Genomic DNA, 21,160 nt, shown 5'->3' on the forward strand with positions numbered 1-21,160 from the left:
GTAGGACTATTCGGAGACAAAATAAAATAGTTTCCTGAAGAACAATCATTGAATAAAATTTTGCCATTGGAATTACTTTGAGAATTATTCCATGAACGATGTTTAGCGTTAAAATCGCCGATTATGAAAAATTTCGAACGATTTCTGGTGAGTTTTTGTAAATCACCTTTAAAATAATTTTTGAGCTCGCGTGTGCATTGAAATGGTAAATATGCTGCGGCAATAAATAAAATACCAAGTTCAGTTTGAACTTCAATTACCAAAGTTTCAATAACTTTCGTCTCAAGATGAGGAAGAGCACGATGTTTGATTCGGCGATGAATAACAATTGCAACTCCACCGCCGGAACCCTGAATCCTATCATATCTATGAACCACGTAATTGGGATCATATTTTAATTTTATGTTAGGTTTCAAAAATGTTTCAGTAATAATTGCAATATGCACATTATTTACTGTTAAAAAATTAAAAAGCTCATTCTCATTGGCCTTCAATGAGCGAGCATTCCAATTTAATATTTTAATTGTTTTATTTAAAATCATTGCTAAATTTTAAATTAGAAACAATTTTAATAGTAAAATTTGTGCCTATTTGAATGGCTTCAAACATTGATTTTGCCTGCAACATGGCGTTCATAAGATCGAACATTGTCTGTTGCGAAAAAGAAAGTTTACCTGCCGTAATAGGCCCCAGGCAGTTGACATTAGAAAAAATATTTTCGGCAGCAATATTAGCTGGAGTAATAGGTGTACAATTATTTTCTAGCGTGTTTTGCTTACCCATATTAACGGTCATTTTCGAACTACCAACACTAGGCGGTATAATGTTCGAACTACCTGTAACCTGTGCATAAGTTAAACGGGTATGCAAAGGAGTAGGTAAACTATGCGTCACTGGTACGCTTGGAGAATTTTGTTTTGAAGTTGGTTTTAATTGAGAAATTAAATTTTGTTCACCTTGCCTTGCCTTAACAATTGCTAAACGGACTGGGCATTGATAAAAATTTGACATATGGTTGCCGTTACAATTCGCACAGCGAAAATTTTTACTCTCTTTCACAGGACATGTGTACGGCATTGGGTGATATGCTTTTCACCTCCGCCATACTTCCTATAAATTTCCCACTTTACACGCACATTATACAAAGCATGTGCTTTTTCAAAAAAATTTAAGTTGTTAACCTCATTACGGTTAAAATGAATTAAATAATTAACAAGGGAAATTCCAGTTCTCTGACTGTTTTCGCCTCGTGATTTTTGTTTCATTGGAATTACTTGGGTAGGGGCTATGCCAAGTAATTCTGTTAAAGTAAGTTTGATCTCATCAACGGTTTGATCGTTGGTGAGACCTTTCAAGACAACCTTGAACGGCTTGGCGTTCTTTGTGTCATATGTAAAAAATTTGTACATCTTGTCAGTTAAATACTGAACAAGACGATCACGACCCTTTACTGAGTCGGCTAATAAGCGGCATTCACCTCTACGGCCAATCTGATAGGTAACTTTAACGTCAGAAACAAACGTCGAAAGTTCCTTTTTGAATATATTAAATTCAGAAGAAATAGTTACCACAATAGGTGGAACTTTCTCCTTTTTTAAAGATTTTATATTTTGTATAGTTTCATTATTAATAACTTCCATTTCACCAGCTTCTTGCTCAGGCAAAATATCAAAAGGATTGTCACTACAGACACTCGATGTGTCAGAAAGAGATGCCTCTCTTTTCCTCCCCGCAGCGATGCGAGGTTTCTTTTTCCGTCCAGCCATTTCAGGTGATACGAAAAAAGTTAAAACAAATGTTAAATTCAAAAGTAGGTAGTCTTGAGAAAGACTGATGGGAAATAACTTTCAGGTAATCTTAAAAAGACACACTGACAAAACACAAACTTTGAAGCTATAGGCAGTCAAAGACCAGTCCACAAGCAACCGAAAAAACGTCTGATCTGTAGGACAGTTCAAGACGCACTGACCGATTTCAAGTATTTTGTCTCAATACACTGGTGGCTCCTAAAGCTACTTAGAATATGTTTCCTACCCTAGTTCTTCTTTATTGGAAAATTTTTGTTTGGCTCTTAGAATGACATTTGCTGTATTCAATATTAAAAAATTTATATTTTGAGCCGCTTAACCGATTTCGAATCTTTTGGCATTAATCTGAAGGAAATATCAAACTTAGAAGACCCTACCATTTGATTTCTTTTGGGATTCCTCAGAAAACTTTACTTAAAACACAAAGTTTTAAAATTTTTATTTTTGGGGATAGAGTTTATATAATCTCTAACGTCCACTACAACCACCATGCGTCTTCACTGGAAAAAGCTACTGCAAAGCAAAAATATCAAACGACATGGTCTTCTGGGTCTTGCGTCTTCTAAAACGACGAAATATGGTTTGAATCATGATACTGTATCGAAGTATTTTTGAATGGTGACGCATTGTGGTTATGGTGAATATTAGAGAATTATAGAAAATTCTATCTCTAAAATGAAAAATGTTATCTGGCGCAAAAATTTCCTGAGGTATTTAAAAAAGCATCGATCGATAGAATTTCCTGGGTCTCAAACCCTCCAGTACGGCAAAAACGTTTTGTATCATAATTTTTGTATCATAATTTTTCCCGGATAGTTCTATCAATTGTCTTCTGTTCAATGTCAAAAAATTCAGAATAGGTAAAACGGCTCAAAAATTATCATTTCTTGCATATTGACAATTGATTTTTTGCACAACCCTTTGACAGAAAGTGTCACTTTCTGGCATTGTTTGCCGGATCTAAAATTTTTTGGTGAAGAATAACTAGAGCGATTTTGAGTATGATGCATTTTAAATTCAAAAAACATGTCTAGTAATATATTTTGTCGTGGATTAAATTTCATATTTTTTCTGGTTTCATAGGACCCAAACTATGAAGTAAAAAAATTGGTTGATTAAATTCAATTTGTGCTGCTGAAATTTTTTGTCCTTTGGGAAGAAGATTTCTTAGCACATTTTCATATCAATCAACAAAAGTGGGTATCAAACTTAATGATATCACCAATTATGTTAGATTATGTAGATGCCAAACCGGAAGGTGAAAGTTCGACAGTTATCAATGATCCTGCAGAACGTGTGCTTGAAGCAAACCCGGAAAAAAATGAAAGATTATTCAACCATCCCTGTGAATTTTGGTGTCCCTAGTCATTACCGTTTCTTCAGGGACTTGAATGAGTTTCCCGTAAACATAACATAAAAGTGACGAACCCGGTGAGCAATTTCTATGCGACACTCTCACGGAGGTTGATACATTTTGGTAATGGCTAGGACACCAACATTCATAGGAATGGTTGAATAGCTATAATCTTCCATTTTTTCCGGTTTGAGCTTTTGGAATGCACTTTTTTCATTTTGTCGACCAATGTTATTATAACTCTTTTTCAAAAACTTCGAAAAATATAGTTAGTTCAGCATGGAGGACTCGAATCCACAACTTCTATTCTCCCGTCAGATGTGTTTCCGTTACTAAAATGCTACACACTTAAAATTGACTGCCGAATCTCGGTAGTTTATTGCTGAGAGCCGCTAAGTGGTTTGAAAAAATGACAGTTGTTATATTTTTTCGTGAATGAAATTTCGGTTTTCGAAATTTTTTTTGATGCCAGATGGCTTAAAATGCATGATACGTCCAGATCTTGTGTTATCTTAAAAAATATATTTTTCGAAAAAATCGACACTCTGGGACTTGAAATAATGATCTTTCCTTTCTATTTAATTTTTTGACGTAACGGGCAGTAACGGGCAAACCTTAGTTTTCAGTTAATTTCTTTCATGACCACAAAAATCACACATTTTGAAGAAACAAAAAACAAGAATCAAACTGTAGTGTGTATCCATTTTGATCACTTATCATTGCATTTGTTTAGTGCGTACCTTTAATTGATGGTGGACATATATTTTCATGCTATTATGTACTCACATGCGTGTAATTCGATTCGCATTCGTTGAACAAACCAAATCAAATAAGATTAACAGTAAAACAAACTCGTTGCAAATGAATGCATTCATTGCGCAATCGAATGAAAAAACAGCAAAACAGGTATATTAACAGATTTGTAAGTAAATAGTTTGCTGAAATCTCGCGTAACAAAAATTCTATTCAATTCAGCTAGGTCGGCAGGAGGATATTTTTCAATTTTGATGTCTGTGGTAGAGGAGTCATCATATCACGTGGCGAATGTGGGGATCTTGACTTGATTGAATTAAAACTCTAATTTCCGCTAGTTCACTATTGAAAAGATATGCCAATCATCGTGTCACAAGTTTATAAAACTTTTGAACTAACGGTCGAAACAACATTGGTCGAAATCCGTTCAGTTGATCATCGTATGGTGGAAAAGGCAAGACGGTACGCCACTAAGATGAATAATTTAGGATTGCAAATAGGTGATAAAAACTCGATAAAATAAGACAATCGGCCATAGTGAATGACTGTAAAACTTTCTGCTGAAACGCTAAAGGTAGCTTTATGATTAATTAACAAATCTAGTACGAGAGTTTTCTAATTTAGCACCGGAGTTTTTTCTACTGGATGTTTGCTATGAAAAATTCTGTTAAATTTGAAAGCTCCGGTGACAAATTTCACCGAACTTTATCAAAACGACGCAGCTGTACTTTTCGTTGAGATAATTAATTTTGCTAGAGGAAATTAACAAAAATTTATGCCATCTAGTAGAATGGAGTATGTGTATGTGCGTAGGCGGGTTCCTTAATTACCTGAAACCGACACAAGCGAGCACACCGGGCAAATAAACGAATGTCAAAGCTAACATTCATTAAGAGTGATGATGAGTAATTGGATGTTTTTCTTCTAAGTTGGCACTTGTTCTGTTGAAAATAGGTGTAAGGCAGATGACTTTAATAAAATGAACACTTTATCTTTGGTAAATAAGTCCTAATTATCTTTAGACTAAAACATAGGATGGTTAAGAAAAATATTTTCACCAACAAGGTTGGCAAATAAATTTGTCGAGGCAGAACAAAACACTCGATAAGTTTAATCACGTAAATAGCAGCAAAGCATCGAAAAGGCATTATTCAAAATACCAATTGTCATGTAGTGACATCCTCGCAAGTGGACGACAAAAATCTTTGACAAAGAGAACACTCGACTTGTCATGTGCTTGACTTGATTGTCGTATTTACTGCGAGTGACAGAAAAAAAAAAACCAGCACCGGTTGCCAACTGCAGCCACCACGCGGTGACGCCGAGAAAAAAAAGCGCATTCCTGTGAAATTCCAACGCATACCAGGTGCTAAATGGTATGTGAAAATTAAATATCATCACCCGGACCGTCAGTTCCGATGGCAGGCAGCTTTCATCCGCGTCATTGTTCCTCGGCTGAGGTGCGGTATAAACGTGCTGACGGCTGCTGGCCTGGCGCTTGTGTGCATTGCTGTGACGGGTCCTTTCTGGATTCAGGAACAGGCAAACGACAATAGAGTTCTGTGCCCATCTGTGACCTGCTTTTTCTATGCAGATTGCACTTTTGCCGGCTGGGGAACGGTCCTAAAGCACCAGCAAGTTTTAGGAGGACAAAAAAATAAGGGAAGTATCCTTGAATGGCCTTTTTACGGTCGATCCCTTGGTGAGTGGGGGTAGCTGATTGCCTAGCATTACTACTGTTTGTCATCCACTTTCGGCCGAACGTTTCTGAACTAAATGGAGCGCAACTAGTTTATACTGTCGCTTAAATTAACGCCCTAAGTAATTAGTCAGCCTCACTTAGTCTGTAGTCGGGGACAGCTGATGCGCATTTGCCGGTGTGCTCCTGAACGCTGAACCTGACGCTGGTGGGTAACAAAAAGTTATGACCATGGATGGAGGATACTTACACACAGTTCCGGCATGTGCGTGCGCTTCGAACACGATGATCGACGCCAGCTCCCGCTTGATGGACGTCGACAGGTGGGACAGGGCGGCAATGTGGAGCAGCTCCTCGTATACCAGCTCCAGCTCCTCGTGCGTTCGTTCGTGCGATCTGGAACCACAGAAAAGCGGAAATGAAAGTGGAAAACGGAAAAAGCATCATTTGAAATTTGAATTGCAGATCAGTAGTGCTGCTGCTGCTGCTGCTGCTGTGTGCGGCAGGGAGTGCTCGAAGGGAGAGTGGGTAGGTTTTTTGGGTGTACGAAAGAGTGCTTTGGCGTGGTTTCGGGTTTTGTATTTCACTGCCGTCTACGCGGGCTGGCTTTGATTGGCGAGCCGTGCAGAAGCCGGTTTTTAGAATTGATGGAGGCGCACTACTCACTATTTATATACACGTGCGTATGTTTGTGCGTGTGCATGTTTCTGGGTTTTCACGGATGTTCAGACCGTTTGTTCAATAATTAATCAAGTTTGCTACTAGAACAAGGTCATCATCGCTCAAGTGCACATCGTTTTTGGCCGTAAATCATGTGGAGCAGGTAAAATTGAAAGCTTGCGATGACTGGGCCAGAAAAACTGAGCTGAGCAGGAAGTAGCGAACGTTTGAGGAATAAATTATTAGCTTGAGAACGTTGTTCATTATCAGCTTGAACAGTTGAAGACAATTTAAACGACTCAACGACAAATGACTCAACGGTTAACATATGTAGAGTGAAATAAGGTCCTACCCTTTCTGAAATATATGTAAATTAAGGAGAAGTACTTCTGTGTCGACTATTATGAAATTGATTGTAGTCCAGAAGGATCAAAACACGGACGAATTTTTTTTGAACAAGGTCCCGTATAAGAAAACCAACCTCGATCTGCAGAGTATCCCGGAAGGCTGCAACATAAAAACAAAATTAAAGCTGCCGAAAAGCTTTCTCACTCGGCACCCTCTAAACACAAATCCTTCGCAAAGCTATGCAAAAGCGTAAATAAACATCAACAACCAGTAAAACATCACACCATTTATCACCTTCAACACTTCTCGGGATCCTGCTTGGTGCGTTAAACGCTGGAAAATCCCATACAGGGAAACCGCAACCCGCGGGTCACACCAGCGTTAGTTCATTAATCTCTCGTTTTACGGCTGGCAACGATAAATTACGACTGTCGAGCGATGTTGCTAGCATAAAAGACAACAAACAAGTTGCTAACAGTGTTGATGCTTTGTGTTCTATAGTAGAGCACAGCTGTTTCCATTCTACACTTTTGTAACTGTTGCTTGGGAAAAGGTGATAAAAAGCCTTTACAAAGCACCCTTCGTCCCCCCCAATCTGGCAATTGAAACATAAAAAGTCCTGTCACAACTTGGAGGGCCCCGGCCGTAAAAGGGTGCCCAATGTGGAGCGGGGTTGAATTATGCTGTAAAGCGATAGAAAAGGCTGTCGTCACTGGTGGTCTTCACACGACAGAAAGTTGATTGTGGTTGTGGTCTTGCGACGAAATTAGGGAGACGCAGAAACAATTGGGTGTGAGGCGGTCGTTTATTATAGCAATGATAGTTGTGCTACGGACGCGGAAAGTTACGTTCTAATGCACTAGAAAGGTTTCGTCATATTATTTTAATGATGAATTGAGCCACAATATACCGGAGAATCAGTGACCTCGCAATAATGACGATCAATTTATTTAAATTTGCGAAACTTGAAGAGCGAACAAATTTTAACTCTCCCGGAAAATTGTCTTTCTAATGCAAATAGAGAAGCACATTTTCGAAAAACGAAACGCGACGCTTTCACAGAAGCAGAATGCATTCACAGCGATGACGATTGCGTGATTTTATCTATGCACAAGTGCTTCGCCATGACAGCGAGCGCAGCTCGTACAGCGTAGGCTTAGCGGAAAATAGGTACTTACGGCTTCCGCAGGATCATCCGTAGAGTCGCATCCGGGCCCCAGTGCAACAGGGCAGGTAGTGCCTCACGAATATGATCGTTGGCCTGGTTGACGTCGTCGGAGTTGGGTGCCCCACCCGCCGTTCCGTCTTCATCCATCTTGAACCGATATAAAAAACATTTATCCTTGAAGGGCTGCTCTTTCGCCACTGTGTAGAAGCATGGTAGGGAGAAAAAGTAGTAACCATTAAAAAAATAACCCTCGTAAAGTGGTTTAAATTTTGTTCATATAAGTTAGAATGAGTAAGCAGATATAATGGTTTTGCGAGAATTTCGTCGAAGGGTTATTTTTTCATCTCATCTTCGGTGAGTGCAATGAAAATTAAACGTAGACGAAAGCTGCAGCATCAAAAGGTCAAACGTACCGTGACTGAGAACGCCTTCCTCTACGAGAGCTTGCCACATGCCGGCTGCCTGTGTTCGGGTGTGCACGATCGGTGACAGGTTCTGCAGCCAGTCCACCAGCTCGGTGCCAGGAGCGCACTTTCGGATGAACTTTCCACCCACCTGCAAAGGGTTAAGTTACGAGGATGTTATCCGTAGTCAGAACATTCGCTGGATTAAAACCGGGATTTTTCTCTCTGCTTTCCGTTCGTTTAAAGATAGGCTAACTAGAGCACTAAGAAGATAAAATAAAAATCTTTCTTGACTGATGGCGTAAGATCATCATCATTTGAACACAAATAAAAAATAGAACTAAGTGTTGGACTCAAGCAGATTCAGACGTATGTCTTTTATAGATACCTTTTTACTTAACAAACATTCACATAGCTTTGAAAAAAGCAATAGAAATCACTGGAGAATAATCGTTATTTACGCAAATAACGATTATTCTCCAGTGATAACACGTGACAACAGCGAAAACAAATGAAAACAACAACAGCCCAAATTTTCCAAACCATCAATCACATTGGTCTACATAGGTTTTTCTGTAAAGCTCAAGCTGGAACAAAATAAAAATTATAGCTTTCTAACAGTTCCTGTGAATTTTGGTACCCTTAGCCGCCTCGGAAGTGTATCAGAGTGCCGCAGATTAATGGATCACCGGGTTTGTCTTTTCTCCGGTTGCTTATGGGAAAACTATGGGCTCTGAAGACTTGACGCACTTCCGAGGCGGCTATGGGAACCAAAATTGACAAGAACGGGTGAAAAGCCATAATTTTCAATTTTTTGTTTGAGCTCTAGGCCAGTTTTTTGTGTGTAACAAAATCCTTAAAAATCTGTATACGTGGAACATGGATGGCCCCTAATATACACTACACACAGACACACACACAGGTTCAGCATATTGCGTTGATTTGATATTGGCCGCGCGTCATGCGTTGAACACTTTGAAGCTCGATTTTGAAAAGTGACCCGAATGTGACCTTAATGCTCACCTAATGTTTCGAATGTATCTTAAAGCATTTTTTCTCAGCTTTCCAAAGGTGATGTCAAATTTAAAATCGGTGGTTGCGAACTTGCTCAAAAACACGTTTTTCGGATGAAATTAAAGATGGCGGCGAGATACAAGATGGCGGCCAAGAATTGCTCAAAAATCAGTTTTTGTAAAAACCATTTAACCGATTTGTGCCCGAGGGGTCCATCAATATGAACTAACCAAAGTGGTTTTCTCATTTTTTCACTATTTTCAATCATTTAGACACAAAAATATCCTTTTAGAAAGACCTCATGTTACCAGTGGGACGGTTTCAGCGAGAATTGCTCATTGCGAAGAGTCAATTTACCCCACTACCGCATGGGCTTAGCTCGTAAACAACTATCTGGCATCTCTTTCTTACATGCGTAGTAAATCGAAATGTCGTTTTTTTCTTGGGTAGATCTGCACTGACCCAGTGGAATAAAGAAATTCGCGCATTCGTGGCGTGGGTCAGAATTCGCCACAACAAAGCGCATGCGCAAGTGCGTTGCTATGACAACATTTACCCAGCGCATGCGCAAATGTATTGTTACGCGCAGTGCAACTAGATCGACAATCGTCTCGTCAGTGGCACTTTCAATTAATTATAATTTGATCATAAAAAGCAATGTACAACCTTTCAAGATGGATTGTTTCTGTAGCTTGAATATTATAAGCATAAGCGCAATGGTACCAGTTATGGCAATACCTCATTTAAACTCCATAGGCCATAACTGGTTCATGCCACAACTCACAGATATGCAACTTCGAACAAAACTCTGCAGCAAATCGGTGCCCAAGCTTTCGCATTCATTTTTTGCTGTTCCATCCTACATTGATTTTACAATGCATCGTTCGTACAGTTCGCTCCAATAGTTTGAACATGTACCAAAATACTATTTTTTTTGCTTTAATGTCCAGGCAAAAAGGTGATCTTGAATAGTTGAATCTATCAAAATCAAGCTAAGACAGGATCGCATTCAAGAGATCTTTAAAGTGGAAATTCAGTAAAAATTCACAATCAACGTCAATGAAACAAATTACACTAAAAATCTTTCAACCATTCAAACATTGTCTAACAAATTTTCTTGGATCGTACACCTCACGACTGCTAAAACTATTTTAATCTGTTAGTTGAATATTTTCCTTGGACTTGGAAACCGAATTTCTCGATCAACGACAATATTTATTTCTCGTACCGTTTTTTATACCTAGCTAGAAATGCATATCAGACGCGCTGTACAAACACTGCTTATTTCATTAGGTACAATGTAAAAATTGATTGTCGTTAGTCAAGATATTCAGTTTTCAACTTGGGCAACAATGAAATTCATTAAAAATATATCTACTTAAAAACCGTTGCACGCATGCGGGTGGTACTGTACGTTTGTCATGAAAAGGCACCCTCGCCATACCAGTACCGGGGAGAACAAAGGATTCTCTCGATGAAAAAGCGGCGAGAGCTCATACAGTCCTTTTGTTGAATGAATGGAATATAAGCGTAATGAAATTTCGAGTGTAAAATGCATGCTCTCCACTCCATGCTCCATATAACAACACAAGTTTTCAATTGCGCTCATAGTACAGGTATACCTAGATTTTACGCACATGCTCGGTTTTGAAATGTGCGTAAAATCGAATTGTGCGTAAAATCGAATCAAGTTTTTTAATATTTTTTATAACCTAAAATCACCTTCCGTAATAGGAAATCGGCAAAAAATATGTAAGGGAATTTTCAATTATTACGTAACGCCCGAAAGGGATATTGGAAAGTTTGACAACGCATACAAACAATTTTTATTGTCCAAAAGAGAGAGAGGCCTCTGCCAGGCTGAATGCCAACGCGAGCGATGGGGCGAGATTTTTGCCGTAGGTTAATGAACAGCTCTACTTACGGCTGTTTATTAACCTACGACAAGAATCTCGCCCGATCGCTCGCGTTGGCATTCGACAAATTTTCAACATCGACGATTTCATGAACCTGTGCATATTTTTCATCGGTCAAAACAGTTGAAACTTTGATCGCTTTGTGGTACGTGTTCCCGGAATCAGATTGAGCTGAAATTTTGCATGGGGACCAGAAGACAAGACTTTTGAGCCCTACCTCTAAACGAAGTTCGAAAAATCGATTTTCATTGGCACCCTAATGTGAGTGTATTTGTGTGAATGTGTGTATGTGTGTATGTATGTGCGTATATGTGTCATTATGTGTGTGTGCGTGTGTTTGTGCTAACACATTTTTTTAACCACATACTAACACCGACCTCCATTGCAAACAGCCCCCTTTTTTAACAGTATACATATGTAGGCGTTTTATATAAAAGTGTTACGTAATACAGTAATACAGTTATACCTCGATTATACACACCCTCGATTATACGCACCCTCGATTATACGTACTTCGATTTTACGCACAATTTACCTCGATTTTACGCACATTTTTTGAAGTAGAATACTTCTCTCAGGAAGTTCGGCTACATAGGGATGTGAAATGAAAATCTAAAACCAAAAAAGTGAAAAATATGTCCAATTTCAAATGCTAATAAACCGGTTAGTATTCGATGGATTTCCTTCGTTCTTGCAGCAATAGATTGGAAAATCTTCTAAGATTCTTCCCAAATGCCGATAATTGTAATTTTATTTTCCAAACTATTGTACTATTGAAAATAGTGAAGCCTTGTCAAAACGAAAACTTCGGCCTCTAATTGGTCGTTATATGATTGCTTCCCAAGCACGGTCGACAGAATCATAGACCTTGCCATTTGAAATGTGCAATTTGGCCTATATCAGAGCCTGATTCACCCGCAGCCGCTCATTATAATTCTAGACTGCAACAACAGCAGTCCTCCCTTAGCAGCAGCAGTGGATACAACAGTAGTAGCAGTGCAGCGGACAACGGCCACAGCTGTGGTATGGCAACGGATAGCGGAGCGCGTCTCAGCATCGATAGCAGGACCAGGCGATGCAGGGCAGCGGATATCAATGGCAACGGAAGCGTCCACTACTGTGGCAACGGGGATAGCGCAGTAGTTGACGTTGGTCTCGGCATCAATATAAGCAGGGCCAGCTGATGCATTGTGGCATTTTAGTGAAATGATGTCTCTGAGCGATAGCAGGCACACTAGCAAATGCATCCAATGAAAAGAACGTTCTGGAAAACTTTTCAATGTTTATTCCCCACAAGGAATACTTTATTCGCACGGCCAGTGATAACGCAAAGATGTGATTGGCATCTTATCACACATTGAATTAAACAACAAATTGTTATTTTCAGAGTGAAATAAAAACCTAATTGAAGAGTTAATATTTTCTCTTAAATCAATTTACACTTTCAAGAAATTTGGAACAGATATATATTTGGCTAAATCTCCGTGTCTCAGAACGTACTGAATTATCTTTTCCTTCAGTCATGAGCTCAACATCCGAAAAGCTTTCATTATCAGCATAAAAAGATAATTTTTCGCATAATTAAAATTCAAAAATTATCAAGTCCAAATCAAGACAAACAACTATATTATTAAGAATGGTCAATCCTTGTTGAAGCGCAAAATTCGACTAATCTGATTAGTCGTTAATATGATTGCTTCCCAAGCACGGTCGACAGAATCATAGACCTTGTCATTTTGAATTTGCTATTTGTCTGTATAAGAGTAAGGATGGGAAATATCGACTGAAATGGCTATCGATAGTTATGGATGATTTCCTACTACTATCGATAGGTTTTTCATCCCTATATAAGAGCCTGTTTCAGCCGAAGCCGCTCATATAGAGACGAATGACCGCCACGGTTAAAATCCCTTGAAAAAAAAAATAATAAAAAAAAAAGACGCTCATAATAGTTCTAGACAGCGACAACAGCAGTCGTCCTCCCTTAGCAGCAGCACTAGCAGTGCAGTGGATACCAGCGATGGCGGAAAGCGGCCACAGCTTTGGCGTAGCAATTGATAGCGCACTAGTTGCAGCTTACTCCAGCAATGATAGCATCTGGGTCAGCTGATGCAGGGACTGTGGATACCAATGGCAGCGTATAGCGGCCACAACTGTGGCATGGCTATGGATAGCGCACTAGTTGCAGTGGATCTCAGCATCCATAGCGGCTGAAGCAGTGAGGCACTTTAGTGAAATGCAGTTTCTGTGCGATACTGGGCACTAGTAAATGCATTCAATGAAAAGTTGACTCATTTTGACAACACGTGAGCCGTCTCGTTTTGAACATATTGAATTATTTTTAATTTAAGGAGTAAATGTAGTAATGAAGATAGAAAATTAAACTAACTGAAAATATGATTGTAGAAACTACGAAAAATATAGTTCAGCAGGTGGGACTCGAACCCACAACAAATTGAAAAATGACTGACACGCAAGCAGCCGGGATTTTTTGGAAAAGTATTCTACTTCATCCTTGCGGTCGTGGCTTTGTACACAACCCTCCTGTGATTTTTCAACACATTTTAAATTCGGATGTTTTCTTCATTAAATTGTGCGTAAGAAAGAGTTGTATATATTAGACAAGGTTCACTAATAAAGGGCCGTCCATATAGACTGGGAAATCTGCCGAAAACCGGGAGACAGTAGCAACAAGACCTGTTTTGCGATACAGCGTCCTGTTTCAAGGTTGTATTACGTGTCTAACGCGTAAAATATTTCCTTTCGCGATACAGCGTCCTGTTTCAAGGTTGTATTACGTGTCTAACGCGTAAAATATTTGACGTCGTACGCACACAATCTTTTTACAATCATTTTACGAAAACTTTTATATAAAACGTGTACTGTTACAAGATAGAGGAGCTGTTTTCAGTGCCTCCTTAGCATTATTATGTGGGTAAAAATAAATGTGTGAGTCACACATATACTCTTCCACACACACACAGACACACACACACAGACACACACACACAGACACACACACACAGACACACACACACAGACACACACACAGACACACACACACAGACACACACACAGACACACACACAGACACACACACACAGACACACACACAGACACACACACAGACACACACACAGACACACACACAGACACACACACAGACACACACACAGACACACACACAGACACACACACAGACACACAGACACACACACTCTCTTTTTTGGACCCTTAATATTGTTTCTATGAGTTGTCAAGTTTTCCAATCCCCCTTTCGAACGTTACATACTAATTGGATGACCCCTACATGTTTTCTTGCACATTTCCGATCACGGAAGTTAATTTTGGGCTATAAAAAAAATTAAAAATTTTGATTCGATTTTATGCACAATTCGATTTTACACACATTTCAAAAATGAGAATGTGCGTAAAATCGAGGTATACCTGTACTGCAGTGTGCGTAAAATCGAGGTAAAATGTACGTAAAATCGAGGGTGCGTATAATCGAGGTATGCCTGTACTCTTATATGACTACTGTCATTGTGAATTCTTTTCTAACATGTTTTGTGTGTTACTTGGGATAACATCTAGACATGAACTCATGCATTATTTCCGATGAAAATTAGTCGAAGAAACCCAGTAAAAGCATAAATTTTAAGTTGTAGTGTTGCCAAATATGTTATGTTAGCTTTTAGAAAATTGGCAAACGAGAATATTATGATTTAAAATTTGGCAATTTCATCGTATTTCTAGATAGAAAATCTCTAGTGGTTCTAGAAAATTTCAAGTAAAGTTTAATTGAAACTTATTGGGTAGTTTGTTGAAATTTAGACCCCGTGAGGAAAACTCCTGTTATTTCGTAGTCTGTGTTTTCTATCCCATGAACGTAATGTATTATAGTAATATTGACCTGTTTTCTATGTTTTTACACGAAAAAATCATGTTATTGATGTCAAAAGAATGAAAAATAACGAAATTAAAAGTAATGATTTTCGGACATAAAAAAATCGTTTGGGGTGAAATGGACCAGCTTTTGGGGTAATATGGACAGTATTTGGGTTATGTGGACAGGGTAAAAAATGTGAGTTCTATAGTATCAATGCACACTGGGCCAGAAATGGAATCTAGCGGAACGAAATTAATAGCGCTCTCACAGTTTGACCAATCGGTTTCCGATCTTTTACAAAGTTTCTTGGTATAGTTGGGGCTTCATTTTGGATGTTTGAATTAGTTCGAAATTTAGCCGCAAAGGTAGCGTTGTGATGCTAACTTCTTTCCCTTACGCGCTAGAGCTTTGCGGTAGTCGACAAAGTTGTAGATCTCTAAATTCCATGAAACTTTAGCCCTACCCTACTGTAGCAACCACTCAAACCAAATAACTAAATTTGGTTGATAAAAAAACTGGTGAAAAAAACACTTGAATAAAAACTTTTACTGAGCAGGCAATTCACACGTGCCGACGTCAGCCGTGCTGTTAGCACTCCTCCTTAATTATAGCTACAGAAGATACGTCTAGACATGAAGTCATGCATTATTTCCAATGAAAATTAGTCAAAGAAACCCAGTAAAAGCACCAATTTTAAGTTGCAGTGTTGCCAAATATGTTATGTTAGCTTTTAGAAAATCAAATAGCATTTTTCGGCAAATGAGAATATTTTGATTCAAAATTTGACATATTTCGTATTTCTGAAAAAAAAAAATTACATGAAAATAATTTATCATTTTGATGTATTACGGGCAAAATTCGAGTTACAGCTTTTTGAAAAATAAAATCAAATTTTCAATTTAATCTTCATTTTGAAGCTTTCCTATTCCTTCGGGTAAATGGACATTCTGGAAATTGCATTTTGAAGAAAATTAGTCAAACAATCCAACAAAAAAAAAGCTATGAATCCGCCAACATTTAACGAGAAGAAAATTTTACTTTTTTTCATTTTTGCTTTTTTTCATTTCTGCGTATACGAATTCACTTTGTTCGACAAAGTCATCTTGAAAGAAACAACTTTGTCAGAGACACCATACTTCTATCTGCCTATTCATATAGATTTTTGCGGAGTTTGATACAGATTGCCACTATAAGGCTTTTTTTTAATATAACATATCGTTGTGATTTTCTACAATGTTGTTTGATATAACGAAACAATAAATTTTAACAAAGAAAGTCTATCATTATCCCTCATATTTCCATGGTGATTAACGATTTTTAATAAAACAACGCTTTAATTTACTAACAGATACCTTCAAAATCGGCAAATATTTGCAGAATAAATCATTTCTTTCTTAAAGTACAAATCAAACATCATTCAATCCAGATATAGACATTTGTCTCTTGCTGTCTCCTGTATATATATCTGTAAGTAAATTAGTGCATTATTTTAATAAAGATCTTCAATAACTAAATAAATACAACAGAGCAAGATCGCGCCAAATCACCGATGGTCGAATATCGACCATTTTTGATTTGAATGAAACTTTGCACACGTATTTGGCTTAGCAAACTGAGCATTTTCCACAGATGGAGCGATTTTTCACACCCATGAGTTACATTCTAATAGGGCGTATGCCTTTTGGCATAGGTTTTATTCGAAGCATTGTAGCCCAGAAACCGTTAGTTGTATAGAAAAACTGTCTGAAAATGAGTTGTAGGGAATTAAAAATGCACCAAAAAAAATATACACTGTACAAAAAAATTTTTTTCTGACCAAAAAAAAATTAAAAATAAACATTAAATTTCAATTTGAAAAAAAAGGATTGATTTTTTTTTTATTTTTTTTGAAGAAACTTGACGTTAATACGCAACTTTTAAAAAAAAGTCCAGGATGGAGAAATGAAAAATATTTTTTTATGGTAGATTAATATTTTTATAAAAATTCTAATTTAAACATTTTTCAAAATATTTGTATTCTGATGACCTTAAAAGATGCAGAGAGTCATTTTGAATCAAAAAGCTCTTGGTAGTAAACATTCTAAAGGCATCGGTTTTCGAGTTATTTTAAATTTAAGCTCAATAAATTATTAATATTCCGGAAAATACACGTTTTTTTTAATTTGTCCTTGGTTCTCCAGCAAAAACCATACGTTCATTGGAATGCCTCATCAAAAATAAACAATTCATTCATTGACAACAAAACGATTGAGCGAACGATTCTCAAGAAAAGAGTTAAATGTTCTAAGTGATATATATATATATATATATATATATATATATATATATATATATATATATATATATATATATATATATATATATATATATATATATATATATATATATATATATATATATATATATATATATATATATATATATATATATATATATATATATATATATATATATATATATATATATATATATATATATATATATATATATATATATATATATATATATATATATATATACTATACAGATACTTTACAGATACTAGTTTCACCTTATATTTTATATACATCATAAGTTTGTTCGAATGTTTTATAAAAATGTTTTATAAAATGATATGTTTGTCGTGCAACACTACCTACTTGTTTACTAATAATAACTGTTTGTGAAGTACGCAACCAATAACTACTGGGTCACCTATAATATCTGTTTTCGTATATAAATACGATTGCACTATTCCAGATGTGTTAGTAACAGTTTTCATTTTGAGAAGATGAATAAAGTGAAAATGGAATACACCAAGTCCAAATGCTGTAAACCCTTTCCTGATCAGCGGTGTTCAAATTAGAATTTTTATAAAAAAATTAATCTACCATAAAAAAATTATTTTTCATTTCTCCATCCTGGACTTTTTTTAAAAGTTGCGTATTAACGTCAAGTTTTTTGAAAAAAAAAAAATAAAAAAAAATTCAACTCTTTATTTTTTAAATTGAAATTTAATGTTTATTTTTAATTTTTTTTGGGCAAAAAAATTTTTTTTTGTACAGTGTATATTTTTTATGGTGCATTTTCAATTCCCTACAACTCATTTTCATTCATACAATCAACGGTTTCTGGGCTACAATGCTTCGAATAAGACCTATGCCAAAAGGCATACGCCCTTTTAGAATGTAACTCATGGGTGTAAAAAATCTCTCCACCTGTGAAAAATGCTCAGTTTGCTAAGCTAAGTACGTGTGCAAATTTTCATTCAAATCAAAAATGGTCGATTAAATTTTCGCGTATTTCCAGGCGATTCGAAATGATTTTGCTCTATAGTAAACAACATTGTTGAACATTGAAATATTTTAGAAAATCACAATAGAAAATTATATTGAAAAAACAATTTTATGGAGCCTCCTAGAGGAAATTTCACAATAGTTCATTTAAATTGGTAGATAGAAGTATAGTGTCTTCTACAAAGTTGTTTCTTATAAAATGTGGTAAAACTTTACTCAGCAAAGCGGATTTTTATATGCAAAAATGAGAAAAATAAAATTCATTTCTCACTTTCAGGTAGATTAATCACAAAATTCTATTTTTCATACAATGAAAAATAAGTAGCAAAACAACTTTGCTGAAGACACTACGGCTCCAAATTCATTTCTTTCGAGTGAAAAGTAATTAGTGTAAACAATTATATTATTCAAGTAAAAATTGTCAATAACCAAAGAAATATGTGAGATGAAAATAAACTTTCTTCGAAGAATTTGTTTGTTTTATTGTAGCAAACAATTTTGTAGAACATTGGAAAATCGAAGAAAATCAATATAAAAAGTTAAATGTCTTCAACAAAGTTGTTTCTTTCAAGCTGTGCTATACCTTTGCCGAACAAAGTGGATTTTAATATTTCGAAATGAAAAAAGTAAAATTCGATTCTCACTGTAAAGTGGCTTAATCACAAAATTGAAACTTCTTTAACTCAGAGAATAATTTATGGTACAACTTTACTGAAGACACTGTGGTTCTAAAATCATTTTTTTGGGTCAAAATAATTTCGATCACGTTTTTGCAGCTTTGGAAACAGTGTGCGCTGGGAAGAAGGGCTTGCCAGTCGAGTTTCTCAAAGTCGAGAGTGATCGGCTGTATAGTGCAATTGCACAGATTATTCTGAGCGTATGGTCTTGGAAAAACTGCCTAGGAAACCGTTGGAAGGACTCGTATCTATAAGAAGGGACACAACCCTCCCGCATCCTGTTTCGTAGACTGAGGCCGTTGCAGTAAGGCTTTATTAGTCAATACCAGTGTGGTTTTCGAGCAGGACGATCTACAACGAGCTAATGTTCAACTGTTCCGATTACACAACTTGCGTATGGCTCAGTGAAACGTAACAAGTTGAGGCAAATTATCCTTGAATGTTGCACGCCCGTTGATATCGGACCATCATGATTTATACAACATAGGTCAGCGACTAGATATTCAATGTGTTAGACGGACCTTTTGTTTAAGGACATCGAGAGTAAAAAACAGCTTGACTTTTTTTCTGTTGTTGTTGTTGTTGAAACGCGCTGTTTTTGTGGTATAATTAACTATTTAATCGATTAAACCTGTCATGCTATCATACCTACCTATATTATTTTCCAACCAAATGGCTGCTATAACTACACGCAAAAGTTTAACTTATTATTCGAAATAAATTTCTATTTTTAACAACGGTTTTTACCCGTTAACATTCAAGTTCATTAAGCAGACAATGTGTACAATGAGGAAAGTGAAAAATAAGCGAACTGGAAATATGATATAGTTTTTGAAAAACTGCAATCTCCCACCTCGAACCCGCAAATCCGCAATCCCGGAGATTGCGGGTTCAAGTCGGAATGCGGTATACTTTTCAAAATCTGTATCATATTTCCATTCCGCTTATTTTTCGCTTTCCCTACTGCACACATTGTCTGCTTAATGAGCTTCAACTTATTACTTGGAGAGTAAAAAAAAAATATTTTCCTTCGTGTATCAAATCTATTACTTTACAAGTAATAAAATTCTTCTTCTGTTGAGTAACAACCCTTACTGTCATATAATTTGCACATGTTGCAAGATCACGAGTATCTAATAATAACCGTTACAACTACTTGCAAAACTTTTACTCACTACTTGAAAAGGTAAATGAAAAATTATCCTCATCTCCAGTCGATTTACAACACACACTGTCGTGACTTAAATGAATTAGATCGCTGCATCAATACAAACACAGTAGAGTTTCTACACCCAGCTGGATCAAGCAATCAAATTAAGGTCAATATTTTAGGCGTAGGTAGAATTTATAACGTGTTTCAGATTATACTTCTGATGGAAATCTGACTGACGCCGGTGACTGACGCCGGCAGAAAAAATGATTTGCAACATAAATTTAGACATACTCAACTTTGAACAGCTCTAGTATTTTTTTGGGACACCCTATCTTTTTAGTGTCTTCGGTCAAGTTGTTAGGCATCAAAAAACCTACTATTTGAAGTCATGAAACCCATGGTTTGAGCCATTTTAAGCTCTTTAAAATTGAAAATGCAAAAAAGTTGGGTTTTCCATACAAATCTCCATATAAATTTGAAACACAATGCGCCAAGCCTAGACAAAACCAATCGACTTCCGATAAATTTAGGATTGTTTGGGGCCCCAAATAGAACAAAAAAAAGAAAGGTTATGGCTTTCTGCTATCAAGTTTCGTTTTTTTCCATATAACGAACGATTCCCCACCCTGGCATTTACTTATACTAAACTTATTTGATACCGCGTACAAATAATCTTCCAAATCGTGTAAAAATAATCCATGTTATTGTAAAAAACTGCGTTCAAAAAAAAACGCATAATAATAAGCCGCGTAAAAAAAGACCCCAGTGTACTGGGTTCGGCATACGAACTCTATGATCTGTCACCATAAAGATGAGAAGTAAGTAAGACACTTGGCGCAGAAAATAGTCCCGATGTTTGGTTTATGTTAGCACAAAACCCGGGACATCAAGTTTTGGGATTATCTTCAGCGCCGATTGTTTATTAAAGTTAAAATATATTTCCAACATCTAAACGGTTTGTTTGATCGGTATAGTGTCTTAACTGCTACTCAACTGCTAGAATAATGTGTAGTATAAAATTATCTTAACTGCTACTCAACTG

General features: G+C 36.7%; 1 protein-coding gene across 4 annotated transcripts in view; it reads right to left on the reverse strand.

The window, feature by feature from the left end:
• The window catches only part of LOC129725702 (rap guanine nucleotide exchange factor 4), a 523,900-nt gene that overhangs the window by 132,611 nt on the left and 370,129 nt on the right, over nucleotides 1-21,160 (reverse strand). For all 4 annotated transcript variants that reach the window (XM_055681789.1, XM_055681788.1, XM_055681792.1 and 1 more), the window contains 3 exons: nucleotides 8,204-8,345; nucleotides 7,801-7,987; nucleotides 5,865-6,010 (listed from right to left, as the gene is read on the reverse strand). In XM_055681789.1, the coding sequence (XP_055537764.1) occupies nucleotides 5,865-6,010; nucleotides 7,801-7,987; nucleotides 8,204-8,345 (475 nt within the window). The remainder of the gene's footprint in view (nucleotides 1-5,864; nucleotides 6,011-7,800; nucleotides 7,988-8,203; nucleotides 8,346-21,160) is intronic.

This window comes from Wyeomyia smithii, chromosome 2, assembly GCF_029784165.1.
Source record: "Wyeomyia smithii strain HCP4-BCI-WySm-NY-G18 chromosome 2, ASM2978416v1, whole genome shotgun sequence".
In the NCBI taxonomy this organism is placed as follows: domain Eukaryota; kingdom Metazoa; phylum Arthropoda; class Insecta; order Diptera; family Culicidae; genus Wyeomyia; species Wyeomyia smithii.